Raw genomic sequence first — 26,646 nt, 5'->3', positions numbered from 1 at the left:
TTAACAGCAGCAGAGCTGTAGAGCGCGTCCGAGCGCAGATTTATTATATAAAAAAAGGTACTCCACATTGAAACTCGACAAAACAAATCTTATAAAAATAAAGAAATCAAATCCATATTGTTCCCAAATTATTGCTTACGTCATTTTAGAATTTAAATTTAATATTAATAAAAGAAAAAAAGGAAATAAAGAAAAGGAAATAAACCCGTCCCCACACCACTGTACACAGATCCTGGAACGATGGACGACATGAAAAGACGAACAAGCACACACTAAAAACTCCACCCGGTTAAAGTAATCCTGCAGAAATCAAGCACAAGCCCACTACTCGTCATCCTCATCTTCCTCCTCTTCCTCATCCTCCTCCTCTTCGTCGTCCTCATCCTCGTCATCGTCGTCATCTGCCTGGGCTTTCTTGGAAGAACCTGGGGGTCGGCCGGGTCCTCGTTTAGCGGCAGCGCTGCCTCCAGAGCGGTACGCTGCAACCTCCTGCAAAACAGACGAACTTTTAAAGGGGACAAATCCTGAGCCCACTAACCCACACACACTGAAACAAGACCCCAGTCAGTTCTCTGAGCGCTGCCTGAGTCAGAAACACAGGATAAAACGAGGCGTTCTGATTCTGCTCCGCTTCTGACGTCAAGTTCAGAGACTTTAGAATGGCCCCACCCCCTCGTCTGAGTCTGTCCAATCACAGCGCTGGACCCGTGTTTATGTGAGAGCACAAAGACGAGGTTAAACTCAGCAAAACAGACACAACGAGCGCGGAGAAATAAGAGCACTGAGTAAAAACGGAGAAGAAAAATAACAGAGTGAAAACGGCTAAAAACCAGAGCTTCTGCTCCTCGCTCCTCACTGCTGTGCACTCGGGGTCGGGGTGAACAGCGAGCGGCTCATTATCATTTAAAGGAACAGGTGCTGAAAGCGGGCGTTCTGAACAGGGGCTGTTTACACAGGGGGAGAACACTGCTGTGGGGCTCGTGGGGTTTGGACCAAAGCGGGTCACAGACGATACATTAAGAAACAGCACTATGTTCCACTGTGGAGAAGGAAGCGAATTTATTTATTTATTTTTTAATCCACAACCTTCTCTAATGAAACTGAATTTCCAACAGCGTGGTTCACGTTAATGTTTGGTATTTTTATTTTAAACCCAAACGAGCCCAAATAATCCTTCATCACACTACAGATACACAATCAGTCTGTGCACTTCTTCAAAACCGATCCAGAAAGACCACGTGAATTCCTGAGAACAGAGGGAGCTACGTTCTGATCACAAACGTCAACTCAACCGTGCACAACCTTACCTTCTCATACTTCCCACGCAGCAGGACAGCCTTCTGCTCGAAAGGAGAGCGCTCCTTTGAGCCCAGTTTGGACCACATCTCCCCCATCTTCTTAGCGATGCCACCTATGGACAGACTGGGGTTCTCGTTTTTCACTGAGGGTCTGTGTTCAGAACAGAAGATAAAAAACGCTGACCTGCAGAGAGAGAGAGACAGAGAGAGAAATCAGACTTGGGTCTTGCAAATACAACCAAGAAGAGCAAGAAATGTGATGAGCATCATCCCCATCACGGTTCCACTGCCATGGAGCGCTGGGTTCGAGCCCAGGTTTGGTGCCTGCTCCCTCTTTCTGGTACCAGGCCGGGGGTTGCCCTCATGGCACCGGTGCCAGGCCCAAGCCCAGGTGACAGGACGGTTAACTTACAAACCGGGCCCAGACTACGACCTGAATCTGCTGTGAAACAGAACACACACAGTGTCACAGGACCAGGGCTGTGCCAAACCGTACTGTTTGTGCCACTGGTGTAACACTTTAAAGAATGCAGGTTTCCATAGTGATATTCTGACATCAACACGACATTGTGATAAAGCTCACCCCTTCACCGTCGCAAAAAAGGATAATGACAACCAAATCAATTGGGTCTTATTTATACACGTAAGTTATGCTTCTCTCGCCACGGTCTAGCAGAGTCCCCCTCTTTTCCCCTTGTGTGGTGTGTATATAGGTAGCCCCGCCCCCTGGAATATACCATTCCCTGAAGAGGTAAAAGTTATTGTATCTTGGACACACAAGTTTCATAAACAATAAAAATAACAATGAACTAACAACTGTACCAAGATTCAGTTACAGCCACGGCATGTTTAACGTTCATTCATAATATCAATATTTATTCGTTAATATATTGTCCCTCTCCTAGACGCTAGTTCCCCCTTCCCTCTGTGGAGAATGGATTCAACCAGGTAAGTAAAACCCAGCATCAACAGATAGTACTCTTTTCCCTCTCACATGACCCGTCTGCAGGTGAGTGAGTACAGGTAAGTATACAATGGTTTCTCTTGGTGATGTGTCACAGGTACTGTACATCATCACAGACATCATGCAGTTGCACACACGACACACACTCATTACGAGTCATTTCCAACACACAACCACTTTCTGTGCCTAATTACGAATTACTGTTTACAAAAACCCCTAATATTTACAGAGAGTTTCTACTGAATGTTCCAAACCGTTCTGTGGGCGCTCAATAAAATTTGAACATTTATTCTGACCACTATCTTGAAACGGTTAAAATTTTATCCCGTCACCACCCGCCCCTCCACAGGCCTGCCGTGCCCACACCGAGGGGGTAACCTACGGGGGTCGTTTAGGGGCATTAGGGTCCTTCTTCTTCCTCCCCTTCTTGCCCATGCCCTTCGGGGGAATGTAGTGCTTCATCTCCTCGTCATAGCGAGCCTTGTCCACCTTCGCCATGTCTTCGAACTTCTTCTTGTCCGACGCGGTCAGACCCTGCGAACACGAGACACGGGTTACACGCGGGTTACACGCAGGGCTCCGAGGACTCCCTCGTTCCTGCAGCGGGTCAAGAACCCTTCTACAAACTCACCTTCCACTGCTCGGAGCAGCTCTTGGAGAAGGAGCTGAAGTTGACGGGGGTGCTCGGGCTCTTCTTCTTCAGCTCATCCCTGCAGGACAAGACGAAGAAGGCGTACGCGGAGGTCCGGCCTTTAGGCCTGTTAGCGTCTTTCACCATGGCTGAGGAAAGAAAACAAGGCGTTACAGCCCGTGGGTTAGAGGTCGTCTTGGACACGGCGGTTGATTTTGTCCCCAGGAGTCGGAGGGAGATTTATCTACTGCCTTTTTTTTAAATATTCTTCCGAGGTTTAAGATTAAACCATGATAACGTTGGTGTTTCCCCAGGAGGTGCTCCACAGAGCTGCTGTGCACTTGTGGAAGAGCTAATGTAGCTAATTTACCTCAGAAACGATGAGACAGAGATATTATAGAAGAGAGACACTCTCAGAGCAGAGAGCCCATTTACCTCAGTTTAAAAACACATTATAAACAATAAAAAATCCCAAAAGAGCTTAAATTAGACGTACAACAAATATTCCACATATATTTTAAAGATATACCCCATAATTAGTACAGAACACTATATTAACTCTGCCCCGTGAAGTCCTGAGTCCTGCGTGTGTCGTGTTTTGCTGCTGTTTGTGGAGAGGCTCCTGAGACCGGCGCTGAGGCGGGTACAGGGAGCTCCTGCGGGCGGCGGAGCGGTGAAGGCCCTGTGGCCGTGTCCGGAGCCGCTTTCCCCCGCTGTAGCTAAGCGGAGAGCCGCGGGGTGACGTCGGGTTCGAGCTGCTTCTGTGTAAAAGCCCTGAAGACGGTGAATTCCGCTCGGGGCCGAAGCCCTGGTTAGCAGCGGCCGCTAACGGGAGCGACGCAGAACAATAGCGGCTCCCTGTCCTTTTCCCGCTTAAATCCGGCCCCCTCCCCCAGCGCTGCGCACCCCGAACCCCTGAGGCTCTCTGCTCACGACCGGGGCCCAACCGACACCTCCGGGGAAACACCTCGGTTCCGTTTACCTTTAACGTTACACCCCGCTGCAGCCGGCCCTGCGAGGCTTTAGCACTCTCCGTATTCACGTACACTTCACAACATTCCGTGCCACCTTAAACACAGCGCGCTCCTCCGCGCAGCTTAAGGTGGAATGGAAAGTTGGAAGCGGAGCCTGGCGAACAAAGAGGGAACATTCAGCCTCGGTTCCCCGCCTGACTCTGAACCCAAACCCACGTCTGAAACACGGAGGAGTTACCTAGTCCTGTCCGATCAGAAAGCGCTGGTCCGGGACCGATCTCGGGCGTCTCCGGAGGGGGTTAATCTCAGTAAAACTGTCCCGAATCAACACGCCTCCAACTCTGCTCCAGCGGGAACGCGCAGTCTGCCACTCGGTTACTACGGCAACCGCTCGCTGCAATACAAACGAGTTCAGGCTTAAGGACGGCCTGCTTTTGAAGATCAGTCCGAGCAATCTCATTGGGTACGGCGCAAGTGACGTCACACGCCCGCCTGGATAAAGACAAAGCGTCAGCAAAACAACAGTCTTAAGGATGACAACTGCGAGAAACAGACAAAACAAACACACAGCACCGTTTTCCCGCCGGCAGACGGCAGCATAAATATAATCAAAAAATGTATTATCAAAATAATATTATCAAAAAACTTAATCAAAAAATGTATTATCAAAATAATATTATCAAAATATATAATCAAAAAATGTATTATCAAAAAATAATCAAAAATGTATTATCAAAATAATATCAAAAAATATAATCAAAAAATTTATTTTCAAAATAATATTAGAAAATTTAATCAAAAACGTATTATCAAAATAATGTCAAATTTAATCAAAAAATTTATTATCAAAATAATATTATCAAAAATATAATCAAAAAATGTATTATCAAAAAATGTAATCAAAAATGTATTATCAAAATAATATCAAAAAAATTTATCAAAAGTATTTTCAAAATAATATTATTAAAAAATGTAATCAAAAATGTATTATCAATAAGTTTAATCAAAAAATGTACTATCAAAATAATATAAAAAAATATATTCAAAAAATTTATTAGCAAAAATATAATAAAAAAATTATCAAAATAATATCAAAAATTTGAATCAAAAAATGTATTATCAAAATAATATTATCAAAAAATGTATTATCAAAATAATATTAAAAAATTTAATCAAAAAATGTATTATCAAAATAATATCAAAAAATATAATCAAAAAATTTATTTTCAAAATAATATTAGATAATTTAATCAAAAACGTATTATCAAAATAATATCAAATTTAATCAAAAAATTTATTATCAAAATAATATTATCAATAAATATAATCAAAAAATGTATTATCAAAATAATATCAAAACATTTAATCAAAAAATGTATTTTCAAAATTATATTATTAAAAAATGTAATCAAAAAATGTAATATCAAAAAAATTATCAAAAAATGTAATCAAAAAGTGTATTATCAAAATAATATCAAAAAATGTATTATCAAAATAATATTAAAAAGTTTAATCAAAAAATGTACTATCAAAATGATATCAAAAATTTTAAACAAAAAATGTACCAAAATAATATAGAAAAATAATCAAAAAATGTATTATCAAAATAATATTATCAAAAATATAATCAAAAAATGTATTATCAAAAAATGTAATCAAAAATGTATTATCAAAATAATATCAAAAAAATTTATCAAAAAACTTAATAAAAAATGTATTATCAATAAGTTTAATCAAAAAATGTACTATCAAAATAATATAAAAAAATACATTCAAAAAATTTATTAGCAAAAATATAATAAAAAAATTATCAAAATAATATCAAAAATTTGAATCAAAAAATGTATTATCAAAATAATATCAAAAAATTTAATCAAAAAATGTATTATCAAAATAATATTCATTCATTATCTGTAACCCTTATCCAGTTCAGGGTCACGGTGGGTCCAGAGTCTACCTGGAATCATTGGGCGCGAGGTGGGAATACACCCTGGAGGGGGCACCAGTCCTTCACAGGGCAACACAGACACACACACACACATTCACTCACACACTCACACCTACGGACACTTTTGAGTCACCAATCCACCTACCAACGTGTGTTTTTGGACTGTGGGAGGAAACCGGAGCACCCGGAGGAAACCCACGCACACCAACTCCTCACAGACAGTCACCCGGAGCGGGAATTGAACCCACAACCTCCAGGCCCCTGGAGCTGTGTGTGACTGCGACACTAACCTGCTGCACCACCGTGCCGCCCCAAAATAATATTATTAAAAAATATAATCAAAAAATGTATATAATTCATTAAAAAGATGGGTGTAATTTGTACATTACTGCTTTAAGTCTATAGTATGGAAGCCTCAGAAGGACATGGTTTTTGCATTTCTCCTTACTCTGTTTTATCTCAATGTTATTTTAATTTTTTTGCAATAATTTATTTCACAAACTGACATTTTTTTTCATTATGCTTCATCATGATAATGATTTACTTGGTGTTATGACATAGTTCCCCTGTGTGTGGACTGAGTGTTGGTTTTAATGGTGTTGTGTTGATTGTAAAGCGTCCTTGGGTGTCGAGAAAGGCTCTGTGTACGTTTAACGATAAATAAACACGAAGTGTTTTACTGAGATAAATTATGAATTATTTGAATATTATCATTTCTATTATGACATAAGAAATGTATTATGAAAACTATTTTTTTAGTCTATTACACATTTAAATGTTTAAGAATTGCTCCACAGGGGGCGCTATTTCTCACATATGTAGTAGCTTATCCACAAGGGGTTGTGGTGCTTTAGGTGCATAGCTCTCATACAGCTCCAGGGTCCTGGGGTTCTGAGTTCCACAAGGGGTTGTAGTTCTCACTTACTCACACATTTAGTAACTGATCCACAAGGGGGCGCTAGTGTTCACACACTCATGTTTAGGAACTGCTCCAGAAAGGGTTCTATTTCTCACATTCTCATTCACATCTTATGACCTTCTCCACAAGGGGCGCTATTGTTCACTTACATTTAGAAACTGCTCCAGAGGGAGGTGCTATTTCTCACATTCCCCTATCATCCCCCACAAACCAACACAATCACAGACTGTAGCTAGCTCATAATTATACAACTTTATTTATAAAACGGTATCTACAGATTAATAAAAATGGTAATAAAATAATAATAATAATAATAATAATAACAATAAACCCATTTATATTTCAATGTGTCGCTCAGAACACACCGTGGTGCAAAAGTTCACAAATGATGGACATCATGAGCAACTCAAAACAAACATCTAAATCCAGTGGAGTTTACTACACACGGGACATTCACAAGTCCTCGTTATTGACCTGCTCCTCGTGTATTTTATACTCGTACTCTTCATCCTCATCTTCATCATCGTCCTCATCTTCCTCATCATCATCATCATCCTCCTCCATGTCGTCCTCGTCCTCCTTGTCCTCCTCGTCTTTGGTTACCCTGCTAGACCCCGCAGGTCGGGAGGGTCCTTTCCCGGCCGATTCTGCCCCCGAGGGGCACGCCGTGGCCCCCTGCAAACACACAGACATCTTCTGTAACCACTTCCTCCTGTCCATCCAGTCACTCACACACACACGTGTACAGTGTCACACTGCGCAGTGTTCCTTTAAAGTTGATTAATGTGAAACAGTAAAACTAAGATCAGGACTTTTACAGTGAATTCAGAAACCATTAAATGACTAAAGCAGAGCACACAGAGGAAACCCACACAGACACAGGGAAAACACACCACACCCTCAGACAGTGGCCCACCCAGACTCTCACCCGCTCGTATTTGCCACGCAGGAGGGCAGCTTTCTTCTCGAAGGGCAGGCGTTCGTCCGAGCTCATTTTGCACCACATCTCCACCAGCTTTTTGGCGATTTCACTAATGGTCAGTTTGGGATACTCACTTTTCACCAAGGGTCTGTTTTCAGAACAGAAAATGAAAAACGCTGACCTGTGGAGAGAACACAGAGCGAGCAAGATCAGTGTGCCAGCCTCCTACAGGTACACAGGGCAGTTTCTGCTGTGCTGAGCCCAGGGGAGCAGCGACAGAGGCTCTGTTCTCTTTATTACGGCTCAGTGGAGCATCAGAATGATTTTGAAACCTGTAATTTTAAGGTAAAGTTACTACAGAGTCTTCCTTTAAAAGAGAGAGAGAGAGAGAGAGAGAGAGAGAGAGAGAGAGATGAAGTCACTGTAACGTACAGCGGTCTCCTCGGAGTGTTGGGGTCCTTCTTCTTCCGCTCCTTCTTCCCCGTGCCTTTGGGAGGAGTGTAGCTCTTCAGCTCCTCCTCGTAGCGAACCTTGTCAGAAAACTCCATCTCCTCAAACCTCGACTTCTCAGACGCACCCAGAGCCTGTGAAAAACAGCGCACGAGTTTAACCCACATCCCTCAGGGCCGTGGACACGCTCCGGTTCACGCGTGATCTCACCTTCCACCGCTCAAAGCAGCTCATGAAAAGCTGGCTGTAGTTGACGGGGGCGTTGGGGCTCTTCCTCTTCAGCTCCTCTCTGCAGGACAAGACGAAGAAGGCGAAGGCTGAGGTCCGGCCTTTCGGTTTGTTCGTGCTTTTCACCACATCTGGAAACAAGAGCACTGATACATCAGTGTGTATCTATATATATATTTAAAGCAACACTATGTAAGGCGTCATATTAATGCTCCTGGGCTCCCCCTACAGTCGCCGAGTGTAATTATCACCCCCTCTTTATCCCTTTAACTCAAACAGACTGTACCTCACTGTAACACTGTGTTCACACCAGCAGCAGCTGTGAGCGCCAAAGTGACACCTTTCATTGTGAACGAATGGCGTCCAGCACAGCGCCATTAACTCAATCTCAGTGTGAGGGGGCGGGGCGACAATTAACAGTCACATTTCTCAAGAGTCGTTCCCCAGGTGGGGTGTGAAAGTGCTGTTATTTCAAGGCTACAGGAAGTATGTTCGACCAGGAACACCAAAAATGGGCATAGCGGCGTGATCTCATCTCACACGTCTTTAACGGAACACCACCGTGAACGTGATTCCAGTACGAATCTGAAACGTAGTGAGCACGGCCACATCACTATAGTAACAAGCCCAAAAACCGCAGCCTGCAGCTACGAAACTTCACGGAAACCCAATATAACTTAAAATACACGGACCTGGCAACCCGTGTGATGGCAGTGGAGTCAGTGGAGCAAACCACCGTGAGGGAGTTGAAGAGGGGAAGGAAGTTTTTCCAAAACTAAACGTATAATTAATTACTGCATATTGCTATTTATCATTCAGAACGATATATTTATGTTGACGATGATTATTGGGGGACGACTCTTTGTCCTCCACATCCCCAGGATTTCCGCTGCTGGTCCAGCCACTCCCACTGTAAACAAAGGGAGGCCTGCGGTGTGGTGATATTTATTTTACAACAATACAATCTTTATGTAAAAATAAAAATTGGTTCAAGACCAAGACCAGCTGCCTTTTAGCCCACGGTAACGAGAAAGACGAGACCTTACTCTCGTACACAGACACCCTACAGGTAACTCTTTAAAGGCCAGCCCTCCTGTACACACCGGGATCACCCCTCATCCCCCCGCCCCCACCCCGTGCCTTTTGGAGTGGTGTATTTCTTCATCTCCTCCTCATAGCGAGCCTTGTCAGCCTTCGTCATGTCTTCATATTTCTTCCTCTCTGCCGCACTCAGAGCCTGCGAACAAAGAGCACGATCATCACACACCGTCCACAGAAGCTCTGAACACACTGCAGCCGCAGGAGGCTGGGGCCGGTTTGATGAACCCACCTTCCACTGCTCCGAGCAGCTCTTGGAGAACTCGCTGAAGTTCACCGGAGCAGTCTGGCTCTTCTTCTTCAGCTCCTCTCTGCAGGACATGACGAAGAAGGCGTACGCAGAGGTCCGGCCTTTCGGCTTGTGGCCGTCTTTCACCATGACTGTGACAGGAAAGGAGAGATATTCACGTAGAAGAGTCGTTTTAGTGCAGTTTATAGATTACAGCTGCTTTCTGAAGATCACCTTCTGAGGAAACTAGATTTCTGTAGCGTGTGGTCCTTGGGTTAAACTTTATTAATTGATAAGAAATGGGACTCAGCTGATGCTAATTAACACTTTAAATCAATGAGGATTAGGTTAATCCTGGAATAAACCGTTCGAAACCCAGTTTAATTTGAGACTTTATGTTTTAAAGCTGCACTTTGTAACATTTGTTTGTTAAAATAAAGGAACTGACATTAACTGAGCCACGAGGAAAACAACAGCTGTAACCTCCTGCTGCTCAGAGTCACACTGTGAAGTCTGAAATACCCAGGAAACAATTAGCCGCTGATTCAAAGTTGAAATGACGTAATGACTGCCGTCTAATCAACGTTCTCTTAAGGTTGAAAATGAAAGTTGAAAAGACAAAAACACAGACACTGAAAAGACTACTTTTAGACCTATTTTGAACGTCCAGGAACGTTCCTTGTTTACTGGGTAGTGTTTCAACACTCAAATCACAGTAGACGTCTCCCAGTAAACAAGGAACGTCCCTGGACGTTCAAAATAGGTCTAAAAGTAGTCTGTCCATCAATGACATATTTTAAATGTCAATGGACGTCCAAAATCCATCTTAATAAGTTCGTTAAGTGGTGACCAATCGATAACATCAGTGGACGTCCAAAACGCGTTTTATACGAGTAATTTATTTCGGGACCAATTAATAACGTCAATGGACGTCCACAATACGTCGAATAGTCGTCTTTTCAATGTCTGTGTTTGGACGTCTTTTCAACTTTCATTTTCAACCTTAAGAGAACGTTGATTAGACGGCAGTCATTACACAGTTATGTTTTTCTGTCACAAACACAGGCACAAAATTATCCAGCTCCATGGGCTAGGTACTTGGTTATGGTTAGCGTTGATAATGTACATTATAATAATGTAATAACTGTACAGCAGTGACAGTAGTGATTTAGTCAGGAATTCTGCTTCTAATCATTTCATTTTGAAACAGTTATCTAATTAAAACGGTTCGACACTGATTCACATCTATAACGACATCTCCGTCGGTTCTGATTCAGTTCACTGTGGTTACTCCCTCAGTGTGAACGTGTGTGTATTAAACACATTAATCATATCTACACTGGTCAGGAGTCCTGAGGTAAAATTAATGTCATTAACCCTTTCTTGTGTGAACAGGTGATTCTGGGTTTGGGACAGAAGTGAAATCCAAAACAGCCGATATTAACTTTACAAGTGGCTTTGTGTTCTTTTTTAAGGCTATAAAATATATGAATTACTACATTAGCTATGTCCCATTTTTGAGAAAAGCCTCGGTGGCCGTGTTCCCCGCGGGTGTAAAAGCCCTGAAGAGAGTGAACTCCGCTCGGGGCCGAAGCCCTGGTTAGCAGCGGCCGCTAACGCGCGCGACAAAGAACAATAGCGGCTCCCTGTCCTTTTCCCGCTTAAACCCGGCCCCCTCCCCCAGCGCGGCGCACCCCGAACCCCTGAGGCTTTCTGCTCAGGACCGGGGCCCAACCGACACCTCCGGGGAAACACCTCGGTTCCGTTTACCTTTAACGTTACACCCCGCTGCAGCCGGCCCTGCGAGGCTTTAGCGCTCTCCGTATTCACGTACACTTCACAACATTCCGTGCCACCTTAAACACAGCGCGCTCCTCCGCGCAGCTTAAGGTGGAATGGAAAGTTGGAAGCGGAGCCTGGCGAACAAAGAGGGAACATTCAGCCTCGGTTCCCCGCCTGACTCTGAACCCGAACCCAAACCCACGTCTGAAACACGGAGGAGTTACCTAGTCCTGTCCGACCAGAAAGCGCTGAGGCGTCCCCAGGGCATGGGACGGCTGTTATATATAAAACACACTGACCACATACGGCTCTACGAGGTTCCCCTACGAGGTTCTATTCCCCGCGCCTTTTCCGAGCTGTCATTTCCACCTTAAAATAATAGTAGCGCCAGAATAGTGAGGTTAGGCCCCGCGTGGACAGGACCACAGCTCCCTCATTGTAGGGCGTTTGGGACGTAATTTAACTTTTAAAGTTATTATTTTATTGAGAATTGAGTTATAACACCTCTTCCCGGGCTGTGGGTGAAGAATGGAGAAGTTTCTGGACTGTTTTAAGGACTGCAGTCGAGCGGTAGGATCATGAGTTTACTTCAGCGCTTATTCACTCAATCAGCCAAAACATTAAAGACACTTCCTTGTGTCTCCACTCACTGTCCATTCGCCCAGCTATCCACTGATCACTCAGGGACACTATGTAGCTCGTGTTGCTCTGCATACGTTGTTAGCCCATCTCACCCTGTTCTTCAGTGATCAGGACCCCCACAGAGCAGTGCTGCCTGGAGTTTTTAAATGTTATTGATGGACTGAGAATAGTCTGCCAACCAATTACGTACAGCCAACAGTGTCCTCGTTAGAGCGTCCTGCGGGCAGTGTCCTGGTTAGAGCGTCCTGTGGGCAGTGTCCTTGTTAGAGCGTCCTGCGGGCAGTGTCCTTGTTAGAGCCTCCTTGCTTGCAGTGTCCTCGTTAGAGCGTCCTGCGGGCAGTGTCCTCGTTAGAGCGTCCTGCGAGCAGTGTCCTGGTTAGAGCGTCCTGTGGGCAGTGTCCTTGTTAGAGCCTCCTTGCTTGCAGTGTCCTTGTTAGAGCCTCCTTGCTTGCAGTGTCCTCGTTAGAGCGTCCTGTGGGCAGTGTCCTCGTTAGAGCGTCCTGCGAGCAGTGTCCTGGTTAGAGCGTCCTGCGGGCAGTGTCCTCATTAGAGCGTCCTGCGGGCAGTGTCCTCGTTAGAGCGTCCTGCGAGCAGTGTCCTCGTTAGAGCGTCCTGCGGGCAGTGTCCTCATTAGAGCGTCCTGCGGGCAGTGTCCTCGTTAGAGCGTCCTGCGGGCAGTGTCCTGGTTAGAGCGTCCTGTGGGCAGTGTCCTTGTTAGAGCCTCCTTGCTTGCAGTGTCCTGGTTAGAGCGTCCTGTGGGCAGTGTCCTGGTTAGAGCGTCCTGCGAGCAGTGTCCTGGTTAGAGAGTCCTGCGAGCAGTGTCCTCGTTAGAGCGTCCTGCGGGCAGTGTCCTCGTTAGAGCGTCCTGCGGGCAGTGTCCTCGTTAGAGCGTCCTGCGGGTAGTGTCCTCGTTAGAGTGTCCTGCGGGCAGTGTCCTGGTTAGAGCGTCCTGTGGGCAGTGTCCTTGTTAGAGCCTCCTTGCTTGCAGTGTCCTCGTTAGAGCGTCCTGCGGGCAGTGTCCTGGTTAGAGCGTCCTGCGAGCAGTGTCCTGGTTAGAGCGTCCTGCGAGCAGTGTCCTGGTTAGAGCGTCCTGCGGGCAGTGTCCTGGTTAGAGCGTCCTGCGGGCAGTGTCCTCGTTAGAGCGTCCTGCGGGCAGTGTCCTCGTTAGAGCGTCCTGCGGGCAGTGTCCTCGTTAGAGCGTCCTGCGGGCAGTGTCCTCGTTAGAGCGTCCTGCGGGCAGTGGCCTGGTTAGAGCGTCCTGCGGGCAGTGGCCTGGTTAGAGCGTCCTGCGGGCAGTGGCCTGGTTAGAGCGTCCTGCGGGCAGTGGCCTGGTTAGAGCGTCCTGCGGGCAGTGTCCTGGTTAGAACGTCCTGCGGGCAGTGTCCTCGTTAGAGCGTCCTGCGGGCAGTGTCCTGGTTAGAACGTCCTGCGGGCAGTGTCCTGGTTAGAACGTCCTGCGGGCAGTGTCCTGGTTAGAACGTCCTGCGGGCAGTGTCCTGGTACTGAAGAACAGCACAAACCGTGCAGTGATAGACTACTGTCTTTGGCTTTACATCTTAAAGGTGGACCTATAAGGTAGGAGTGTCTAAGAGTGGACACAGGGTTTAAAAGCTCTAGTAGGCACTGCTGTGTCTAATCCACTGAACACAGACTAAACTTTTTATAAATTATGTATAAGACTGTGTGTGTGTGTGTGTGTTTAGGAGCGTGCGTGGCTGGTGGAGCTGTACTCCGCAGTGAGAGACCGACTCCATCCCCTCGTCCAGGACTCTGTCTCAGTGTCCGTGGAGCAGCTGGCTCAGGAAGTGCTGGGGACTGTGAGAAGAACCGTGGGGTCTATGTCTTTACCCATCAGCTACACGTGAGTCTGAACCTGAGTGTGTGTGTGTGTGTGTGTGTATACAAAGGCTCCACCTTGGTTTTATAAGTTTTTTACGATGTCAGACTTTCAAAAGAGGAAGACAAATTGCTTTGTTGCCGTTTACGCTCTATAGAGTGGGTCCCCAACATGGGTGCCACCATGTACTGTCTGTACGTATATTAGACGTGCACATGTGTGTGTGTGTGTATGTGTGTGTGTGTGTCAGATTGGTCTCTGTGTCAGACCTCCTGAGCCAACAGCGCACCCCCTGCTGCAGTAGCCTCACCTGGAGCACCAATCAGTACCGAGAACGTGTCAGGGAGGCGGAGCGAGCCCTGCCCAATCACAGAGCACTCCCGCGCACCAACCTCCTCCTGATTGGCTGTCTGTGTGACGGCTGTGCCTCTGGTCAGGGTGATGGGTTCTGGAGAGTAAGGGACGTCACTGGAAGCGTTCACTGCGAGGTACATGATTGGTTCACAACCTAGAACCTACATTTCTAATCTCACCTTCTTTTCGAGGAGAACTAATTTCGTGACCGTAATCCGCCTCGTGTCTCGTCTCTAGGTGCTGCAGTCCTCCCCTCTCTGGCTGGGGAAGCTGATGCTCTTCCCAATGTGGAACTACATCCCCCAGAATGCACCTGGGCGAAAGCTGGGAGGCTACTTGGAGCTGATTGAACCACCGATCTGCGTGACTGTTGAACGCGGAGCGTCGGACCCTGCAGAGGCTCTGAATGAGGTCATCAGCGTCCGAAAGGCGGCCCAGCTGCTGAAGCAGAAGTAAGGTTATTAAATGCGATTAAAGGTGCAGTGTGTAAGATTTGTTGGAACCTAGTGGTGAGGTTGCAGGCTGCAGACAACTGGGTCCCCTCCCTCACGCCTCCCTCCCTTTTTGATTTGTCTGTTCTGGGTGACTGTACTGGAAGAGGCCCCCCTCTGTGTGTAAATGGGAGGGGCTTGTTCTAAGTGAACGTAAACATGACGGTTCTTAGACAGGTGATTTACGCTAATGAGAACATTGGTTTGTTAACTTTAGAGACATTCATGCTCATAGAGACCCCCAAAAATCTCACATACTGTAACTTTAAGGGGAATGTTGGACATCATATGACCGCACAGGATTAAGATATCTCTCTCTCTCTCTCTGTAGGGGCAGCCGAGGGGTGTGTGTAAGTGTGTGTGGTGAGGTGACTGTGGTCTGCCCCCTGCTGGCCATCGCTGGGAAAACTTTCTTCTGCTTCGTTATTTCTGAAGGGGACCTCTGCGTCCCCATACTGGTCACTGTAAGTAAGTACTGGTCGATTGATTAATCGATCAGTTGATTGATTGATTGATTGATTGTCCACCCCCTATGCATCTCTCAGGACTCCACGTGTGTGTACTGGAGGCAGTGTGTGTGTGTCGGGCAGAGCGTGTGTGTATCAGCACTGCGTGTGTGTTCTGTCCGAGGATGGGCGGGGAATAGACTGCTGTCAGTCACACAACAGTCCCGCCTTCATCATAACACACACGAGACTGGAAACACACACTCACAATCAGACACACACTCACAGTCAGACACACACTCACAATCAGACACACACTCACAGTCAGACACACACTCACAATCAGACACACACTCACAGTCAGACACACACTCACAGTCAGACACACACTCACAACCCAGTCACACCCAGTCGCTGACTGACACACACACGCTGGACACACACCTGCAGGGAAACACACACTGCGGATTGGACCAGGCTCAGGGGGACGCTGCTCCTTCAGACAGCGCTGGTCCAGTGAGAAGAAAGTTCTCCAGAATCATCAGCTACAGGGTGAGTTTACAGCAGGAGAGACGTGTCCGCGCTGTCCCCCACACTGTCCACTGACCTGTCCACTTGCCTGTCCCCCACACTGTCCACTGGCCTGTCCACTGACCTTTCCCCCACACTGTTCACTGCACTGTCCACTAAACTATCGCCCACACTGTCCCCTGCACTGTCCACTGACCTTTCCCCCACACTGTGCACTGACCTGTCCCCCACACTGTCCACTGCTCTGTCTCCCCACATTGTCTACTGCACTGTACACCACACTATCCACTGTCCTGTCCCCCACACTGTCCACTGCTGTCCACTGTCCTGTCCCCCACACTGTCGGCTGACCTGTCCACTTAACTGTACACCACACTGTCCACTGTTCTGTCTCTCACACTGTCCACTGCACTGTCCACTAACCTGTCCCCCACACTGTTCACTGCACTGTACACCACACAGTCCACTGCTCTGTCCCCCACACTGTCCACTGGCCTGTCCACTGACCTTTCCCCCACACTGTTCACTGCACTGTCCACTAAACTATCGCCCACACTGTCCCCTGCACTGTCCACTGACCTTTCCCCCACACTGTGCACTGACCTGTCCCCCACACTGTCCACTGCTCTGTCTCCCCACATTGTCTACTGCACTGTACACCACACTATCCACTGTCCTGTCCCCCACACTGTCCACTGCTGTCCACTGTCCTGTCCCCCACACTGTCGGCTGACCTGTCCACTTAACTGTACACCACACTGTCCACTGTTCTGTCTCTCACACTGTCCACTGCACTGTCCACTAACCTGTCCCCCACACTGTTCACTGCACTGTACACCACACAGTCCACTGCTCTGTCCCGCACACTGTCCACTGTTCTGTCCAATGACCTGTCCACTGAACTGTCCCCCATACTTTCCACTGAACTGTCCCCCACACTCTCCACTGAACTATCGCACACACTGTCCCCTGCACTGTCCACTGGCCTGTCCGCCACACTGTCCACTGGCCTGTCCGCCACACTGTCCACTGAACTGTCCCCCACACTGTCCACTGCACTGTCCACTGAACTGTCTCCCGCACTGTCCACTGACCTGTCCCCCACACTGTCCACTGACCTTTCCCCCACATTGTCCACTGCACTGTCCACTGAACTATCGCCCACACTGTCCACTGACCTTTCCCCCACACTGTTCACTGCACTGTCCACTGGCCTGTCCCCCACATTGTCCACTGCACTGTCCACTGACCTTTCCCCCACATTGTCCACTGCACTGTCCACTGAACTATCGCCCACACTGTCCACTGACCTTTCCCCCACACTGTTCACTGCACTGTCCACTGGCCTGTCCCCCACATTGTCCACTGCACTGTCCACTGACCTTTCCCCCACACTGTTCACTGCACTGTCCACTGGCCTGTCCCCCACATTGTCCACTGCACTGTCCACTGAACTATCGCCCACACTGTCCACTGACCTTTCCCCCACACTGTTCACTGCACTGTCCACTGGCCTGTCCCCCACATTGTCCACTGCACTGTCCACTGACCTTTCCCCCACACTGTTCACTGCACTGTCCACTGGCCTGTCCCCCACATTGTCCACTGCACTGTCCACTGAACTATCGCCCACACTGTCCACTGACCTTTCCCCCACACTGTCCACTGCACTGTCCGCCATGCTGTTCACCATTTTAACTGAGACAAGGCCAATGGCGTCCCTCCCTGTCTCTGAATGTCTTCCCGACCCCTGTGTGAGGGTGTGACGTGCTGGAGGAGTATTGTGTGTTATCGACAGGGACGTGTCACTGCTGTGCTGAATGTGGAGGCGGGGCTTTACGAGATCGACGGGAAGGTAGGGCTGTGTTTGGCCTATCAGCCGCAGCAGACGTGGGGCGGAGGGGTACGGCCCGGGGCCGAGATCGAGGTGAGGGCTGTGTTTTATTTCTCTCTGTCTCTCACACACACACACACACAATCTCTCACTCTCACTCTCTCTCTCAGCTCCAGAATGTCCATTTCCTCTTCCGTCCGTCCCCACTCTTCTCCCTGGACGTGCTGCTGTGTGTGTGTCTGCGCTCCAGCGTGTGTGTGAGGGGTTTCAGTGCCCTGAGGCCTGAGGGCGGGACCCCGAGGGCGGACAGTCCTCTGCTGCGTTACCTGCTGGAGAGGAACCTGGGTGTGTCTGAGTTTCTGTGGCTGTGTTACTGCAGCACGGCGCTGGCCGAGAGGTGAGTGTCTAACAGAGACCTATCTTAGTTCACACTGTGTCCTGTTACTGTGTGTGTGTGTGTTAGTGTCTACATGTGTGTGTCCAGGCTGAGTCCACGCTGGGTGTGTGAGTCACGGGTGTGTGCAGTGGCCGGACGCTTGCTGCAGTTTGTTTTGGGAGAGAAGGAGAAGAAAGAGGACAAGAGAGACATCTACAGAGAGATGCTTCAGGACCCTCACAGCTGCCCCCTGACTGAGGTTTCTTACACACACACACACACACACACACAGTGTAAATAATAACACACATAAAAACGGATTCTTCCAGCGTCTGGGAGTCACTCACCAAATGATTCATAGAGCTGAATCTCTTGATTATAAATGTATAATAGTAAATATAAGAAAATAACAGTAAAACAATGTGTGTGTGTGTGTGTTTCAGTACCGCGTGAGCAGCCCGTGTGTGACCGTGTGCTCCCTGAAGGAGCTCTCTGATTGGATGGAGAAGGAGTGTTGGGAGTCTCTCTCCCTCCCCTCGCTCGCCCCCCCCTCGGCCCCCTACCTGACCCGGGCTCAGCTCAACCCGCTGCTCTGCTGGTCCACACACACACTTCCTCTGCACCTCTTCTCCACACACACACCCCCGCTGCTGGTGGGCGTCCTGGAGCTGGGCTCCGGCCGAGTCAGTGTGAGGCTGGTGGACCAGACTGCCGGGCTTGAGTGTGTGTGTGTGGAGCACAGCCAGACAGGAGAGCAACACATGGCTATCAACAGCGCCTGGATAGGTATACACACACACACACACACACACACACACACACACACACACTCATTAACACACACACACACACTCATTAACACAGACATGCACACACACACACACACACACACACACATTAACACAGACATGCACACACACACACACACACACACACATTAACACACACACACACACACACATTAACACACACACACACACACATTAACACACACACACACACTCATTAACACACACACACATACACACACTCATTAACACACACACACACACACACTGTGTAAAAATGTCATCTTACTTTTAAATTATTTTTCAAATAACATGAATATTAAAGCACAGGGTTGTAATACAGCATGAGTGTGTGTGTGGGTGTGTTAATGAGTGTGTGTGTGTTAATGAGTGTGTGTGTGTGTGTTAATGAGTGTGTGTGTGGGTGTGTTAATGAGTGTGTGTGTGTTAATGAGTGTGTGTGTGTGTGTTAATGAGTGTGTGTGTGTGTGTGTTAATGAGTGTGTGTGTGTGTGTGTGTTAATGAGTGTGTGTGTGTGTGTTAATGAGTGTATGAGTGTGCGTGTGCGCGTGTGTGTGTGTGTGTGTGTGTGTGTGTTAACGAGTGTGTGTGTGTATTAATGAGTGTGTGTGTGTGTGTGTGTGTGCGTGTGTGTTGCAGGTTGTCTGGTGTGTATTCGGCAGTGTACTTTAGTGATTGAGAGATTCCTGGAGACTGAATTTCCCTCCTGGAAACACCTGGATCAGAGCAGATACATCACACACAGACACTGCAGGTACACACACTCACACACACAAACACTCACACACACACACACACACAAACACTCACACACAGTTTTTTCAAATATGTATTATCCTCTATATACTTCAGAGAATATGTTACTGTGTGTGTGTGTGTGTGTGTGTGTTTCTCTTTATACCCCAGGTGTTATCTCCAGGTGTGTGTGGATGACTTGCACGTCCTGAGCCCCTCGGCCGCTATGACCGCCGTCCTGACTGAGCGGAGGACACAGCGAGAGAGGGAAGAAGGGGTGGAAGGTGAAGGAGAGGTGGAGGAGCAGAGCGAGAGCGTACAGAGGGAGGAGTGCAGCGATGGGAGGATGAAGAGAAAGAGAGAAATGAAGGAGAGGAGAGAGGGAAGCGCTAAGAAGCCCAGAGAGTTCTGTGAGCCCCAGGCCGCGGGGTCCGTCAGCACTGACCCCTGTGTGTCGCTGCTCCTCCGTCTGGACTCCAAACAGGGCGTGGCCTTCAGGAACCTGCAAGCAGCCAATGAGGCGCAGGGGCTCAGACTCAGCTTTGTCGCCACGGTAACGTGTCTGGGAGACCCTCAGGGGTGGGACAGAGACCCCAGAAATGGACGAGTGGAGGAGAGAGAGACTGAGGGTGGAGGGAAGGAGGTGGGTTTGTCTTAATGTGATTTTACAAAGAGCCTTTTTAATCAGCCTTGAAGTGTAAAGGGAGTGTGTGTGTGTGTGTGTGTGTGTGTGTGTGTGTGTGTTAGATGGAGCTCCAGTTCGTGGATTCCTCCGTTCGCTGGTTTCCCATCCTTCAGCCTGGATCAGAGTACAGACTCATCGCACTACACACACAGGTAACACACACACACACACACACACACACACACACAGGAAACACACACACACAGGTGTAACACACACACACACAGGTAACACACACACAAACAGGTAAAACACACACACAAATACATATAATACACACACACACAAAAATACATATAATACACACACACACACAAAAATAAATATAATACACACACACACACACACAAATACATATAATACACACACACAGGTAAAACACACACACAAATACATATAATACACACACACACACACACACAAATACATATAATACACACACACACACAAATACATATAATACACACACACACACACACACAAATACATATAATACACACACACACACACGGGTAAAACACACACACAAATACATATAATACACACACACACACACACAGGTAAAACACACACACAAATACATATAATACACACACACACACACACACAGGTAAAACACACACACAAATACATATAATACACACACACAGGTAAAACACACACACAAATACATATAATACACACACACACACACACACACAAATACTCTCTCTCTCTCGTCTCTCTGGTGTCTCTCTCTCTCTCTCTCAGGATGTGAGTGTACTGTGTGGCAGTAGTGTTCCTGTAAGGGGCGGGGTCACTCTCCTCGGTAGTCCCTCCCTTGTTGTTCAATCTGAGTGGCGCATACACACACTCACACAGTCGCTGCTGTACACTCAGGTGAGACACATTCTCCAACACACACACACACACACACACATTGTTACACAATCCAAGCCTCCCTCCATCTTCATATTCCTCTCCCTGCTTTGATCTTTAGATTCAGAGCATGATGACGGTTTCTGAGGTCCTCCGGTGCAGGTAAAACACACTCACACTTTTAGACCAATCAGAAAGCCCTGTTTATCCTAAACCTTTGTGTGTTATTCCCACAGTCACGAAGTGGTGTCCTTTCACGGCGTGATCTCTGAACGAATCACTTTACAGGAGGAGAAGGGAAGAGCGTCCGCCGTCCAATCACTGATCAGCGCTAAAGGTATGGACTCGTACTGCAGCCACACGTCTTAGGCACACATTCTGGAGCCCCCCCTTCTGTCAATCAAACCAGTGTGTTCGTTTTACTCTCTGTTACAGACGGAGTCCTGGAGCGAGACCTGCGTATTCGTCTGACCATGGAGGACTCGGAAAGTCATGATCGGAGGATCCAGGTGTACCTGGACCTGTCTCGGACCCCGTACGTCTCAGGACTCCTCCAGGGGGCGGTGGTCCTCCTGCACCACTTTCAGCGCAGAGTCTCAGTGTGAGTTCTCCAGCTGTTCTGGGATCTGTCTAGGGCTGGACGATATCGCCCAACATTTATATCACAATATATTTCTTAACTTTGGTCGATAAATAAGCCTCAGAAAATCTACCGAGAACAAGTAGGAAACGTGACATCACCCTCGAACAGAAACCTCTAGGTTTGGTCATTATTAATATATTTAATGTAACTTTAAAATGGAGTGCAACATTTTTATCTTTTGATTTTTATTGTGATGAAGATCGATATTGAGTTATTGTCCAGCTCTAGTTCTATCTGTAGTCGTCTGGTTCAGTGGAAGTGAATGGAACCGAACGTCCTCTCTTGAATCAGCTCTTTATATCAACATTACATCTCATCAGCTTCTCTCTTTCTCTCTCTCTCTCTCTCTGTGTGTGTGTGTGTGTGTGTGTGTGTGTGTGTGTGTGTGTGTGTGTGTGTGTGTGTGTGTGTGTGTGTGTGTGTCAGTGTTCAGAACGTGTACTGCTGGTCCCTGCCCATAAGCTGTGTGACGGTCACAGGCCTCGGGTGAGTATCTGTCCACTCTCTCAGCTCCACTGACCACACAGGAGCACTTTGTAGTTCTACAGGTACACACTGTAGTCTATCTGTTACTCTGCATACTTTGTTACCCCTTTTCACCCTCTTCTTCAATGGTCAGGACCTCCACAGGACACCAGCAACAGATTATTATTATTATTATTATTAATATTTCTCATGTTTATTAGTGTTTTTTACCTGTCTATCTTTCTCTGAAGGTCACTAAAGCCCCATCCCCCACCTCCCATGATGCACCTGGGGCGGTGGGCTCCAGCCAGAGCCGAGCTGAGCCTTGTGGGTAGGGTCAGGGTTCATGTGGTGTGTGTCCTGTCTCTGCAGCTGAAGTGGGTGTGCTCTCTTTGTGGGAGTGTTTTCAAACAGGTACGTGTCGACATTGGTCCAGACTGATTCGTTAAAGTTATGTCCATCCCAAGTGCTTTTTGGAAATGTCCACCACACACTCAGAAGTGTGCAGAGAGGGACGTGGTCTTCAGGAGGGACCTGTGGAGGGACGTGGTCTTCAGGAGGGACCTGTGGAGGGACGTGGTCTTCAGGAGGGACCTGTGGAGGGACGTGGTCTTCAGGAGGTACCTGTGGAGGGACGTGGTCTTCAGGAGGGACCTGTAGAGGGACGTGGTCTTCAGGAGGGACCTGTAGAGGGACGTGGTCTTCAGGAGGGACCTGTAGAGGGACGTGGTCTTCAGGAGGGACCTGTAGAGGGACGTGGTCTTCAGGAGGGACCTGTGGAGGGACGTGGTCTTCAGGAGGGACCTGTGGAGGGACGTGGTCTTCAGGAGGGACCTGTGGAGGGACGTGGTCTTCAGGAGGGACCTGTGGAGGGACGTGGTCTTCAGGAGGGACCTGTGGAGGGACGTGGTCTTCAGGAGGGACCTGTAGAGGGACGTGGTCTTCAGGAGGGACCTGTAGAGGGACGTGGTCTTCAGGAGGGACCTGTAGAGGGACGTGGTCTTCAGTAGGGACCTGTAGAGGGTCATGGTCTTCAGGAGAGCTGTAGAGGGACATGGTCTTTCTGGAGGGACCTGTAGAGGGACGTGGTCTTTCTGGAGAGACATGTAGAGGGACGTGGTCTTTCTGGAGGGACCTGTAGAGGGACGTGGTCTTTGGGAGGGACCTGGAGAGGGACGTGGTCTTTCTGGAGGGACCTGTAGAGGGACGTGGTCTTCAGGAAGGACATGTAGAGGGACATGGTCTTCAGGAGGGACCTGTAGAAGGACGTGGTCTTCAAGAGGGACCTATAGAGGCACGTGGTCCTCAGAAGGGACCTGTAGAGGCACGTGGTCTTCAGGAAGGACATGTAGAGGGACGTGGTCTTCAGGAGGGACCTGTAGAGGGACATAGTCTTCAGGAGGGACCTGTAGAAGGACGTGGTCTTCAAGAGGGACCTGTAGAGGGTCATGGTCTTCAAGAGGTACCTGTAGAGGGACATGGTCTTCTAGAGGGACCTGTAGAGGGACGTGGTCTTCAGGAGGGACCTGTAGAGGGACGTGGTCTTCAGGAGGGACCTGTAGAGGGACTTGGTCTTCAGGAGGGACCTGTAGAGGGACGTGGTCTTCAGGAGGGACCTGTAGAGGGACGTGGTCTTCAGGAGGGACCTGTAGAGGGACGTGGTCTTCAGGAGGGACCTGTAGAGGGACGTGGTCTTCAGGAGGGACCTGTAGAGGGACGTGGTCTTCAGGAGGGACCTGTAGAGGGACGTGGTCTTCAGGAAGGGCCTGTAGAGGGACGTGGTCTTCAGGAGTGTGTCCTGAGCCTCCCCTGGGGTCTCTTTACCAGAAGCCTGGACCAACTCAACTGGCTCCTCTCAGCTAGTGCTTTAGACCAACGATGAAACAGTTCTGTTCCCATCCACACACCTAACTTTAAACAATCGGTACATGTTCAACAACGTAAACACGGTCCAGAAAACGAAAAATGAATCCCCTGCTGGAACTAAGGAGTAGCACATTATCCCTGGGTGTGTTGGTCTAAAGAAGCTCCAGAAAGAGCTCAGGGACTAGAGTTTGGGCACAGCGGAGCTGGACGGGTCATTTGCCAGCGACTTTTACCAAATGATGCAGTGTATTTTGGGTATGCGCTAGGGCACATTGTCTGTGCTGTACCTTTTATGGTGCATTGTGGGATTGTTTGGGTGCCTTGAAAATTGTGCACTATGGCTGTGCCCGAATGACTATGGCTGTGGTTCCCTGTTCACCTTGTGTCCGAATCTTAAAGTCTCATTCGAGGACACAACAATCTCCCACAATGCACTTGTAATTTATAGTAAACATTGTATTTCACTACATCAGCTGGATGTGGACCAGGATGCATTGGGAGTTTCATAAGCATTGGACAGTGGAAGTGTCTGATTTCACTTTCTAGCACTACATAGTGAAATAAAGTGTGCCTCGCTGTTTAGGACATTACTACTGAGAGGTTTTTGGACACAATGTGTTTACAGGCACTTCTACAAAATGGTGGAACCCCAGACTTGCTGCACTACATAGTGAATAGGGCACAGCTTTGGACACAACATTAGTTAGCATTAGCCTGTGTAGGCTAACGCCTGTTAGCCTGTGTTTTAAGCCTAAACTGAAGGCTAGCTTTAATGGTCAAACGTTGTTTATGTCCTTTTTACAGTCTTCCTGCATGAGAAGCTGTCCTCCCTGTGACTCCACCACCGCAGTCTTCCAGGCGGAGGCCAAGTGAGTGTCCCTGAGTGTCCCTCCCCCTGTCCGGCTCGGCCCGGCACGGTCCGGTTTCAAAATCTGTGTTCGACACTTTCTCCACTGCCCAGAGTCTTGAACCGTCCCAGAGACTGAGAAGCTGAAACTGGTCACTCTCTAGATCCTCAGTGGGCTGAGCCGGACCATATGGGCGGAGCTAAAATCATTGATCTCTGATTGGCTAATACACAGTCACTGTGTGTGTGTGTGTGTGTGTGTGTGTGCGTATAACCCTGAGAATAAAACAAGTGGTTTTGTTTGCTATGCTTTTAAACCAGGTTTATGTAAAAAAAGAATGATCTAGTCTGCCCTCTAGTGGAGAAGACGGTTCAAACAGCTCACGATCCTCAAACATGGGAGTATATAATGTTAAAGTTAATTTGTATCTAAAACCGTTTGTAGTAGCTGTGTGTGCCTGTGTTTTTGTATATTTGTGAGGACCAGATTTCCTCAGAAGGAATATCTCTTTGATTTTTAATGTAAATTCTATTGTTTAATTTATTTTTTTGTTACAAAAACCTAGTGATTTTTTGTAAAAAACTAAAAGACTGTAGTGATTGGTTACTGAGGTCTTTAGGTTAAAGTCAGTGTTAATTCTCTGCTGTAATCATTATTTCAGTGGAAGGTCCCCACAAGTATAGCAAAGCCAACATGTTTTTATGTATTTGTGAGGACCAGATTTCCTCGCAGGTGTAGGATTGTGTGTGTGTGTGTGTGTGTGTGTGTGTGAGAGACCCCGTACTGAAGCGATACTCTGAAACCTGTACAGAGTGGCGGTGGAGGACGGGACAGGTGAGGCTCAGGTGTGGTTCTCCACGGAGATGGTCGCCGAGCTGCTGTCATTGGCTGTGACTGAGTGGGAGGGGCTACAGCGACATGTCAGGGTCAAAGGTCACGTGAGAGTGTACGCTCGCGGGAGGAACACGGCGAGTGTTTTTAACCGTTTCACCAAAGTTTTCTGTGAACTTTTTAAACTTAACTTTAACTTACACAGCTGTGTTTGTGTATCTGTGTGTTTGTTTGTGTGTGTGTGTGTGTGTGTGTTTGTTTGCTCAGGTGTGTGATGTGGACCCTGATGATCCTCTGGTGCAGTTTCTCTGCTGTCTGTGTTCCAGTAGCTCAGTCTGTCGTCAGATTACACTCACCTGCAGAGTACGCTCACACAAACCAGGTAACACACACACACACACACACACTCTTTACATAACCTCCACAGAAAGGTGATGCGAAGTGTAGGTTCCTCAGAACTGAGCCGTGGAACTGTGTTCTCTGGAGTGGCCTACGCTCTGGTATTGTATTAAACTGTGTGTGTGTGTGTGTGTGTGTGTGTGTGTGTTTCAGAGAAAGCCCAGCTGAGGAAAGTGAGCAGAGGGGAGAGAGAGTTCCTCAGCAAGTTTCCACAGAGCCTCCAGCTCCACTGCACACACGTACACACACACACACACACACACTGAAACACACACATATATAATATATACTCACACACACACACACATGCGCACACACATCCTACACACTGAAACACACACACGCTCAATCTATAATTATAATCTAAAACAATCTATACACACACTGCACACTAATCCAGTTAATGAAGTCTACATTACTCTACATCCTCCTGCTCTCTGGGGAGGAACTGGTTAAACCACTCAGAAGAATCTGGATCTGGATCTGGATCTGAATCTGAACTGATCCGTGTCAGTGCTGTATTTATGTAAATGAGTTTGAATGTGTGATGAA

At 47.7% G+C, this 26,646-nt stretch overlaps 3 protein-coding genes across 8 annotated transcripts; 1 reads left to right on the top strand and 2 right to left on the bottom strand.

Annotated features, from left to right (window-relative positions):
* On the bottom strand, positions 1-4,278 carry LOC136696837 (high mobility group protein B2-like). The gene is made up of 5 exons (XM_066671550.1): positions 4,106-4,278; positions 2,894-3,042; positions 2,645-2,796; positions 1,308-1,482; positions 1-489 (listed from the first exon to the last, which is right to left on the bottom strand). The coding sequence occupies exons 2-5, from the start codon at positions 3,038-3,040 to the stop codon at positions 325-327; spliced, it is 639 nt and encodes a 212-aa protein (XP_066527647.1). The 5' UTR covers positions 3,041-3,042; positions 4,106-4,278; the 3' UTR covers positions 1-324.
* ctc1 (CTS telomere maintenance complex component 1) lies at positions 2,029-26,646 on the top strand. 4 transcript variants are annotated; one of them, XM_066671479.1, is made up of 24 exons: positions 9,822-12,013; positions 13,789-13,946; positions 14,173-14,410; positions 14,514-14,728; positions 15,099-15,231; positions 15,313-15,554; positions 15,591-15,765; positions 17,543-17,671; positions 17,749-17,975; positions 18,063-18,213; positions 18,398-18,740; positions 19,404-19,518; positions 19,671-20,142; positions 20,247-20,336; positions 20,935-21,063; positions 21,164-21,204; positions 21,279-21,379; positions 21,478-21,643; positions 22,112-22,171; positions 22,402-22,564; positions 24,821-24,885; positions 25,676-25,832; positions 25,963-26,077; positions 26,248-26,646. In XM_066671479.1, the coding sequence occupies exons 1-24, from the start codon at positions 11,972-11,974 to the stop codon at positions 26,358-26,360; spliced, it is 3,840 nt and encodes a 1,279-aa protein (XP_066527576.1). In that variant the 5' UTR covers positions 9,822-11,971; the 3' UTR covers positions 26,361-26,646. The 4 variants fall into 4 exon arrangements, with proteins under 4 accessions (XP_066527575.1, XP_066527577.1, XP_066527576.1 ...); XM_066671478.1 differs by lacking the exon at positions 9,822-12,013 and adding an exon at positions 2,029-2,307 and having other exon boundaries at positions 15,313-15,765; XM_066671480.1 differs by lacking the exon at positions 9,822-12,013 and adding an exon at positions 2,292-2,321 and having other exon boundaries at positions 15,313-15,765.
* Positions 6,975-12,172, bottom strand: LOC136696824 (high mobility group protein B2-like). Of its 3 annotated transcripts, none has more exons than XM_066671524.1 (7): positions 12,094-12,172; positions 9,665-9,813; positions 9,475-9,571; positions 8,317-8,465; positions 8,089-8,240; positions 7,663-7,837; positions 6,975-7,409 (listed from the first exon to the last, which is right to left on the bottom strand). In XM_066671524.1, exons 1-7 carry the CDS (start codon positions 12,155-12,157, stop codon positions 7,188-7,190), a joined length of 1,008 nt encoding a protein of 335 aa, XP_066527621.1. In that variant the 5' UTR covers positions 12,158-12,172; the 3' UTR covers positions 6,975-7,187. The 3 variants fall into 3 exon arrangements, with proteins under 3 accessions (XP_066527621.1, XP_066527623.1, XP_066527622.1); XM_066671526.1 differs by lacking the exon at positions 12,094-12,172 and adding an exon at positions 11,668-11,787; XM_066671525.1 differs by lacking the exon at positions 12,094-12,172 and adding an exon at positions 11,432-11,564.

This window comes from Hoplias malabaricus, chromosome 5, assembly GCF_029633855.1.
Source record: "Hoplias malabaricus isolate fHopMal1 chromosome 5, fHopMal1.hap1, whole genome shotgun sequence".
Lineage (NCBI taxonomy): Eukaryota > Metazoa > Chordata > Actinopteri > Characiformes > Erythrinidae > Hoplias > Hoplias malabaricus.
Note: the sequence above shows the minus strand (reverse complement) of the source record. Positions and strands in the feature narration are given on the sequence as shown.